Source organism: Neodiprion fabricii, chromosome 5 (assembly GCF_021155785.1).
Source record: "Neodiprion fabricii isolate iyNeoFabr1 chromosome 5, iyNeoFabr1.1, whole genome shotgun sequence".
Classification (NCBI taxonomy): Eukaryota; Metazoa; Arthropoda; class Insecta; order Hymenoptera; family Diprionidae; genus Neodiprion; species Neodiprion fabricii.
Genome location: NC_060243.1, coordinates 28,034,449 through 28,044,161, shown reverse-complemented (window position 1 = coordinate 28,044,161; position 9,713 = coordinate 28,034,449). Strand labels below are relative to the sequence as shown.

The 9,713-nt window shown below is 43.9% G+C and overlaps 1 protein-coding gene across 1 annotated transcript; it reads right to left on the bottom strand.

The window, feature by feature from the left end:
• Positions 1-290: 290 nt before the first annotated feature.
• On the bottom strand, positions 291-9,043 carry LOC124182029. Its single transcript, XM_046568806.1, has 28 exons — positions 8,798-9,043; positions 8,421-8,682; positions 8,069-8,312; positions 7,816-7,990; positions 7,453-7,614; positions 7,161-7,368; positions 6,864-7,083; positions 6,570-6,753; positions 6,329-6,461; positions 5,953-6,081; positions 5,672-5,838; positions 5,381-5,573; positions 5,120-5,311; positions 4,795-5,052; positions 4,388-4,731; positions 4,139-4,317; positions 3,738-4,076; positions 3,362-3,627; positions 2,980-3,265; positions 2,769-2,901; positions 2,508-2,704; positions 2,196-2,442; positions 1,819-2,102; positions 1,554-1,689; positions 1,250-1,488; positions 909-1,173; positions 532-832; positions 291-466 (listed from the first exon to the last, which is right to left on the bottom strand). The coding sequence occupies exons 1-28, from the start codon at positions 9,041-9,043 to the stop codon at positions 291-293; spliced, it is 6,165 nt and encodes a 2,054-aa protein (XP_046424762.1).
• Positions 9,044-9,713: the final 670 nt, after the last annotated feature.

Below are 9,713 nucleotides of genomic sequence, written 5' to 3'. Positions count from 1 at the left end.
GGGCTAATGCGCTATTTCTAATTACGAGATAACGGTTATTCACCTATGACTAACTCAATTACCGCACCTCCTGCACATACGGTCGTGAGAAGTTTTTGCACCCCTCCCCGATCCAGTAGTAAGAAAATAAGACATGGATGTAAGTTCTAGTACATGTAATAGTTGCACTAAGCAGCCGATGCTGCGGCAGGAACTACTTAATGGTAATCACCTCCGACTGCGGAATGGAACTACGTAGTTTTGCGTATGAATTATCCGGGTAATTACATTCAGGTGGATATTTTACGAACTCAACTCCTTATCGGACCTGCCTGCGCCTTCAATTCACTCGCTATTTCGTAAAGGTGATCTCGGGAGGCAGGAAAATGCTGCAGCAAGTAGAACCACTTCTTTCCATTCAACTTCAGTATTTTACACGTTCCAAACGCCCGGTGCGTCATTCTGTGTGGATATCGTGGGAACAAACCTGCAACAGGACGATAGTTATAATTAAATCATTACGAGGTCGCGTTATCGTTATCGATGTGATACCGGATAATACTCCGAACGAATCTCCTTCTTCGAAAATCTCTGTTCTGTCTTCCTTCGCGTTTTTGTTGGAATCGTGATGTATCGTTAGTACTTTTCCGCTGTCGATGAAGTACATGGTACCGTTTACGTCGCCCGCGTTGACAATCAGATCGTCAGCGAAAAAGTTTAACAGGATGAAATGGTCAGCGACTTGACGCAAGAAATCCTCGTGACACCCAGAGAATATCTGGTGGTTCTCCAAATGGTGAATGAAGAGAGCATTTTTGATCTCTCTTCGCAAATAACGAGGAGCCTCCAACACCTTGAATGTAATTTAATGTGAGTGTTGCAATCTCGGAAACGAGTATTCTGATCACGTGGTCTGAATGTTTGGGTACCAGATGAGGGACTTGTCGACCCCTGTTGAAATCCCACAAGTTGCACCCGTAGGTCCACATGTTCTGACGCAGTACGTAAGTCAGATCGCACGTTTCCATGTAAATTTTAAAGCGCTTAATTATTCGCTCATACGTTATCATCACGTAGTGACTGACATTTATCATCGCGCACATGTCACCAACGATCAAAGCGAACATAACGAACATTATGATCTCTAGCATCAGGATGTAGCAGGTGTAGTACCAGGAACTGGCTATTGGCAACCTGGAAGATATCAGAGCAAGCAGTTTGACAGAAAGCAGAACTCTCACTGTTATACTGGCCATATTTTTCTACGTACCGCCGTGTCGTGGACCCTCCATACAAAGCAGATACGTGAAACACGTTGCTGAAGTACACAGTTCGACGAGTCGAGTCGTCCAAGTCGTAGATATCTTCCTTGATGGTCATAAAGGCCAGGATACACGACGCAAGATGTACAGTGAAGAGGAGTATCGCGATCAGGTAAGTTAACCGCATGTTGAAGATGTTTATGTTCAGCCTTTGGCACTGAACGTTGAAGAAATCGACAACTGCTGCCTGAGTTCGAAATTAGCGGACGTAAAATACTTATTCTTCAAGCGTTACTTTCCAAAAGTACTCACCAGTCTGAGAATTCGATTGACACGCAAGGTCGCGTACAGTCTTTGCATTGTTCTATCCCGAAAAGTAAACGATATCACTTCGATAGGAACGACTGATGCCAGGTGAGCGTAAAAACCCATCGGAGATTTAACGAACCTTGACAGAATTACATAGTTTACGCTATGATATGGTACCCGTTTTAAAATTACACGGTGTTTCATTGCTGTTGAAACATTGTTACTTTGGCGATAATTTCTCGCTGGTCCTTTACTAGGATAAACTCACCTCATCCATATACGTCTTTTGTCTCTGACAACGTTACCAGATTTATCCTCAAAAGCGCTGTTGGCCTTGATGTACATCGTAACGAGGAACAAGAAATCAGTAAAGTACTGGAAACTAATCCAGTATATGTTGAATTCACCGTAAGCAATTTGATAGATGATCGCGCATGGGCTCAAGTAATAGGAAAAAAACAATACGTTTCGATCCCAGAGGACTATTGGTAGCCAATTTGGATCGACGACTCTCATGCTCAAAAAACGAAGAAATCCAAATAGCCTCGTGCCCTGCGGAAGAGAAGCAAGGCAGCAAGGAAAAAGGTAGGACATAACAATAAGAAAGCCCGCTAGCTGCACAGTTTCACGGAAGGTGCAACAAACCTTGTAAAATTGTTCGTCGGTTGATGAATCCCCGGTTGTAACGACGACCACCTGGTCGTCAAAGTTGGCCGAAATGTAGTCGGTATTGAGTTCCATGGCATTCATGAAAATATGCTTAGCCTTACGGTGAATGGTCAAGGCGCGATAAAATTCATCGGCGTCAAAAATTAGCGCTTCCATATGGGCCGTGACGACGATACTTACAGGCATTCGTACGGTGGTCGACCCGATCAAGTTCCCATAAACACTAAATTACCTATCATTATCTTTAGAAGTAAATTACAAGCACGCGTCTATACAGTGTCATTATACCTGCCTGGTCCCAGTGTCGTTACGTAGGATCCATCCGGGGCTACGACTTCGGCGCTGCCTGTGTGAATAACGCAGACAAGATCGACGACGTCGTTGTAGTGCACAATGACCGAACCGTTCGGATAAAACCAGACTCCTCTAAGGTGCATCAGGAGGTATCGATAGAAGGTTTCGCTCGCATCAGCCAATCCGGGACACTGAAGACCACAAGATCATCCGTAGCTAGACGACACGTGATTTCTAATCCATTATAAAATGTACCTTTGACAAGCATTCGCTGTACAAAGCGCAGAGTACGTCCTCTCGAAGGGCGGGATGGAAGGCGCCAAAGAGCCGATCGACGGACTGGCCTCGTTTGTGCCTCCAAGCGAGCTCGAAGTAGGAAATGACTTCGCTGTAAGAATCGGAACGCGATCGAGACTATACATGCATTTTGCCATGGTTGCGACGAGTCCCAGAAACCTAGACGTACTCGTGTAGTTCAGGGCCGATCTTTTTGTTGTTCATGAAGTTGACCAACGTTGTCATCCGGTCTTGGTAGGCCGTCAACTCGACGTCTCGTATTGCCGAATCAGCCATTACCTGGCCCATCAGAAGCAGGAGAACCGTGAACGTTACTGCTGACATTATGTAAAACACGTTCATCATCGACGGTGTCTTGATCTGTAACTCTTCGACGCCGACGCGCGTCAGCGTACTAACAGCAATGTATAATGATCTTCGGTAAACTATCCAATCGGTGAGCTTGTATTTGGTACCTTTGTAGTCAAATCGCAGAAATTACTGATCTTACTACCGCCATGAAGTCGCAGCAGTTCTACAGATTATTTTGGAAAATTTTGGGTTTCACTAACTCGCTTCAATAAAGCTGTGCCACTGTGGACACCGAAGACCTGCCTTAAACTCCGCAGTGTCCTCGTATTTTGCATCAAAGATACAGCTGGTGTAGAGGACTACGCAAGCGAAAATGTGCGCAATCAGGAGAAGAATGGGGAGGAACTTCCCATACTTTATGACCTTGGACCACGAATCTGATTCCTGGAGATAGTTTACAGCTCCAATGACACGGTGAAGTTGGAGAACTCTCGTCAGGTAGAAGAAAAATAGATCCTTGGAGGAGCTGGCGGACATTTTAGAGTCAGAATATATATAGAAGCGCTACTGGAAACGTCGAATTTTGTGGAGTGAAAATTCAATCGTGTGACATTTTCCAGTCGTCCGCTAACTTACATCATCTTCCGCAGGATCAGCTGCTCGAACGGAAGTAGGCCGAGGAGGTCGACGAACATCGAAGTCGTCATGTACTGCGATGCAGTGGACAGTGGATGCGTGACCAATAACCCTTTTTCGTTGAAGTACCCTACGTGCATTCTGACATAGATATCCAAGAGGGCAGCGATATTTAAAAAGGTGATTACCCGGGTGATGAATGTTCTTGAATCACTAGCCTGGACGATAATTCGCATGGTATACAAAATTGTGGTCATAATAGCGCAAATGCACCTCTGAGCCTCGTAGTATTTCAGAAACCTTCCGTCCGGACGAATAGTCAGACGTAGGAGACACCACCTGGTAAGAAAGTGTCCGATAAGTCATTTGCATCTCGAATCACAGATCCTCGAATCCCTCACTTGAGGAATTTGAAGTTTTTTAGCCGCTCAAATGGCTCGCTGATCACATAGTATTCAGGATCTTCTTTATTTATGGTGTACACGAAGAAAGTGAAGGATGGAATTGGCGGGCGCACCGTATGGAGTACCTCGACGAATTCCGGTTGCTCCTTGGCCTGCTCTCGCAGTTCCAGAACTTGCTATTTGACCAAAATGTCAATGATAACTGTTCAACGAGTACGAAAACGTTATTAATCAATCCGCACTCACCTCCATTCGATGAAATTCTGCCAGTAGCTGGTCGAACTCGAACTTCTCTTCGGGAAAGTTGCTGTATACACGGAGAAAATCGTTTCGGCTTATCGTGAGGAACGACACGTAAGTGGAGGTGACCACCGTATGGACAACCGGGAGCTGCAGAGACATTTCAAGAACGTATATAGACGTCCCAGGGCCAACCTTGCGATGGGGGATGGACGGTTCCATGTGAATCATCTCACAGTAGCCCTTTTCGATTATATACATCTCCGTGCAATGCCGCCCACCGTAGGAAAGAAGTTCCCTCGGAGGAAGAACAGCGATCGAAGCAATGGAGCAGATATCCCGGATGAATCCTGCCTCAGAAAAACGAGTACCAGTCGCTTTCGCGTTCATGAAATTGCAGATATTCTTCATACCTTGATCCATCTCCGTGAAGAGAGGCACGTTACTTATCAGACGGTTGAATCTCTCGTATTTCCAATTCGCAGACATCTCTGGTGACAGTGTGCTTAGCACATCTTCGTTGGTCACCACTCTGTAGCCCCTGTCGTATCGCATTTCTGTCTCAAGATACGAGTCGACTCGTTTCTTCAAGGCCTCTGGTACCGTGGTCTTGTTTAAATGATAGTGAATAGCCTGACTAAGATGGTAATGCCGGGCATATATAACCTGCCCTGTGGACAAATTGAACAGCTTTACCAGTTACCGGATTGCTTCTACTAAGGTTTAATTTGACCTTACCTAGAATACGGACAGACGTTAATGATGCCATGTAAAATATGTACAATAAGGCGCCGAATATTATCAGGATCACCCAGAATGCACATTCCATCGAGGACCCTGGCCTGGCTATAGGCGTTCCAATACCGAGCACTATCTGAAGGACGACCAATAACGAGTAACTGAACACTTTGTGAGTCAGCTGCTCATGACCTGTCAAAAATCGAGCTCAATCGGATAAACATTCATCTGCTCTGCAAGTATCCAGCAGATCCGACTCACCGGCTAGAGCGGTCGAAATCCACGACGTCGGAGGGCAAGAATCGACTCCGAGTCTGGCGGGGCAAGTTGAGAACAAGAGCATGCCGGTAAAGAAGAAACTGATCAGAATAACGTAGAGGCTGTATTTCACCATTCGAAGAACGACCAGTGATATCTTGTGAGAGTTCTCTATCCTCGTAAACATGATCTCTAACTGTAACTCGACATGAAAGCATTACTGTTACCGGTAATTGAAAAAACAGCAGGTTTCTTACGCTGTTTTAGTTTTTCTGTTCAAACCATACTTCGTACCTTGTATAATTTCAGCATTCGAAGCAGTTTCAACAATCCCAAGAAACTGTATTCAACAGGCATGGCACTCACCAGAACCGTCCAAGGTACGGCGGCAACAAGATCAAACCAAAAAGTCCAGTCGTGGAGACGAATCTTAAGGATCTGTGACACCTTGATAATGGTAACTACGAATAATAATCATTATTTTAAATTAAGCGAGGCGCCTTTGCAGACTCATTCTTGTTCAGTAATTCATAGACCATCTAGAAACTTGAATTACGAAAGAGGTACATACGTACTCCGATCGTTCTTCTGTATGGCGGTGCAAAGAACGACCCACAAGTCGGCTGTCAGTACAAGACCGATAAAAATGGTCCAAGCGTGAACGACGTCCGTCTCAAACTCTTGAAAAGCTATACTTACCGTAACTGTACATGAAAATTATCAACTGAGCTATTGCTACACTCTACACTCATGTCATCAACTTTTTTTCTCATACAGCTCCTAATGCTGTATAAAAGTTGCAGCAAGTTAATTTTGCAAGCTTTACAATACTTTAAATACACCGTGCAATGTTCTCGCAATATTGTAAACGGTGATGCAGTATAGGTAAAAATACTGTACAAATGCTTCTGCAATACTGCGTACTATCTGAGCTACTTTGCTCGAACTCACGTGTATAAGATAACGTTATTGTAGAGATTAAAACTATCGTATCCCACAGCTGAAGCACCGGAGAGCCAGGCTTCAATATCCACGGGCACTTTGAAGATTGCAAAAACACGGCATCCGAGGTCAGAGCTATGTTCTAGAAGTTAATAAGGAAAGAAGATCAATGTTTCATCTTTCTTTCAATGAATATTCGGGCTTCCTTTGTATTGCGCCAGCCTTCGAAGCGAAGCTAAACGAATCGTACATCGGACAGCACGAGTGTATCCAGGTACATGAAGGTGTACCGAATATCCGTAGAGGCATAGACCTGCTCCATAAGATTTGCTCGTTTCTTCATTTCTTTGATGCCTCCATCGACTCGTTGCGCACCCTGAAGAGCGCTGAGGCTTGTTTTGAGCCAAGCAACGTCGGTGTTACGATTATTTTGTCTGGAATGAAATGTGGAATTGGAGATAAAGTTCAAGTGAAATAGAGAGAGCGCGATTTGGATTCCGTTGGGAGTATTCGATGCAATAATTAATGTAGCGGCCGTACTAACATGACATTTTGGTTTTTCTGCAAATAAACACCAAGTTCCGTCATAAACTTTGCACCTTTTAGACGCGTATCGATCACCGATGTAATCTCACTCCATATTTCTGGATAGCTAGGAATTATTATCCTAGCAAATTTGTTACGCTCGAGAACGTTCAGTTCGCAAGGGGTGCAGGCTAGGACGCTAACGCCACTCCTGTAGCTTGCTAGGAGTGCGATTTCACCTGTGCGGTTCGGAATCGTTAGTGAAACCTTGACTCGATAGAACGAAGAGAATTGAAAAGGGAGAAAACCTACATACCGAAAATCGTCCCACCGGAAAATGAAAGGATTGGAGTCTCATTGTCCTCTTCTGAGAGTACGTGGACACTTCCACTCACGATGTAAATAAGCCGATCCTTGATATCGAACTTTCTGAAGATATAGTCACCCGGTGAGACGAATTTCCGCTCGCACAACAACGACACGTTCCTGAGGAATGGCACCGGCATGTGGCGAAACAGCTTAGACTATTTTCAGCACATATAATAGTAAGCTTTCATTTCTAATTATGACTTGTCATTTTAGTCATTTTAACTGATTGAGATACTGACGTGTTTGAAGGTAGCCCACGACAGCTCCAGACTGCATTCAGCCTTGAATATCAATGGATACATGATGAAATCGCTGATCCGGAATTTCTGACCACCCTCTGTTTCCCAAAACGAATCATAGTACTTGTGGATCTGATGACGCGTCTGAATCGTTACTGCGGACTTAAAACATCAACCTTAAACTTTAACGCGCCTTACTCAACGGCACCGAAACACTCCAACGTATATTAAACTGCCTATTACAAGGCGGCCACGTTCCTTGTCAATAAATATAATCCGTTTTTTTATTTTTAAGCTACCGTTGATATCCTTTATCTAACCATATAAAAAAAAATAATTCCGTTCAGTGAAATCTACTAATACCGTCATGAGCTCGTCCAAAATCGATCTCTTCAGCGTGAAAATACTCTTGGCGTAGTCTCTCCGTTGAATGATATCGACCATATAGGCGAGCAGGAGTGAACGAATACCAAGAGCGCCGATCATTGCAAAGACAGCAAAAAGCACATGATCGGTCGAGACGGGCAGTTCTATGGTCCTGAAGTAAATTCAAATTATGATCTGTCTGTTCTCAGGTTAATACTGCAAATATAAAGTACAAAATGCAACGACTTACCCGTGCGAAGATACGTGACCGATGATCACGTAGAACGATATCCAAAACCAGTCGTTGGACCTGTAATTGTTCGGCTCCAAACGATCAACTACATTCTGCAACCACCCGTATTCTTCCTTTTCAATGTCAATCCGCCACTTGAACATTATCACAACAGCGAGCATCGAAATTACCAGCAAAATGGTTAGGACTTGCACCAAATGGATCTGAATCGAAACCCAAGTGATACCATTCGTGGATTTTCCTAACAATAGTTTTAGAATCTTTTACTGAAGATTCCTGCCTAGCATACCCTCTAAAAGATAATGCTCGGCGAGTAATGAACACAGTTTAGAGGTTGGCCAATGTATACCGAAAAACAAGTAAAGACGGTATATTCGTATCAAATGGTTGAGGGACCACAAGTGGAAGACTCCGGGATTTGTGAGCGCCAAGTCTGAGCCATACCAAAGGAATGCGTCGACAGGTATTAAAGATACGACGTCTAGTAGTAGCCCGAGTCTTTTTCGTGGCTGGATTCCTGATACAACAGATATCGAGGTCCAAGTCCTGTACGACAACGCCAAGAGGAAGTCGGCACAGTACAAAGCCTCCATCATCATCACATAAGGTTGCTTAAATGCGTGAGAACACAATGTGAGACATGTTGCTATTAGAAGCAGAACCGATTTTCTGAATAAAGCTGCTGAAAGAGACTAAGAGAGCCGGATTGAAATTAAACATGCGAACCAAGGGGGTACTCCTGGGCTCCTTTGTGATATCCAGCAGAAATCCTCTGAAGGTTACGCAGTACAATATGATTTGAAACTCCGCCACTATCGTCACGAGGATAACTGCGACCCAGACTGGTTCCGCATGTAACATAATCACAGTGCGCAAAGGCCTTTCATTATCCGCAAGATGATCCGCGATCTCGATTTCTGGTTCGGTATTTTTAGACGTAATTAAATTGGTAGAATCCGGTCGATGGGTCATTTTCTCAATACTATGCCTCGCGATTTTCTTTGACGACATTCTGATTCAATTCGAACTCCAAGTTTTTGTACCACGTTTTACTTTGTACAAGCGACACGTTTACCGTTTTCAAAATCAGGTTATGATAGCGCAGGAATCTCGAAATGAATAAGATTGTTGAAAATAAATCTGACGATCCAGACAAGTGGAAGAACGAGATTTTGTTGTTCGGTGTGACCAATTTGTTTTGCAAAAATATGATCTCTTTGTGCTGGAATGTCAAAATCTATCAAGATATATGACGCGAATTTATACGTCAAAACAATCGCAGCATTGTATTTTCCTCGTATTTTCTGAGCTGTTGATCGTGCGTTGGTCGCGAAGTATTTTTCCTGAAAATCGATTCTGAGACGGTAAGTTTTCAAGTTCTAAATAACGCGAAAACAGTGAGACAAACCCCTTTGGATTTTTTCAGTCCATTTTCCGCAGGTTTTGAGAAATGCTGTAATCGATTCATCCATAACCTATATCGACGTAATTTTTCGAGGGTAATCCATTGCGCACAGTCTTGACACGCTGCGAACAACGAATCACGACTCACGGCTGAAAAACAACAAATTTGCACTGGGTTTTCGAAGGGGTGTAAGAAAATCACGAATTCAGAGCTACAAAGGTTCAGTTCGAGTTTATT

Coding starts and splice junctions, on each gene's coding strand:
- LOC124182029 (XM_046568806.1), bottom strand. CDS start 9,043: ATGACCCATCGACCGGATTCTACCAATTTAATTACGTCTAAAAATACC. Junction 7,615..7,815: donor TTTTGGACGAGCTCATGACG/GTATTAGTAGAT, acceptor TGATGTTTTAAG/TCCGCAGTAACGATTCAGAC. Junction 1,489..1,553: donor TCAATCGAATTCTCAGACTG/GTGAGTACTTTT, acceptor TTTCGAACTCAG/GCAGCAGTTGTCGATTTCTT.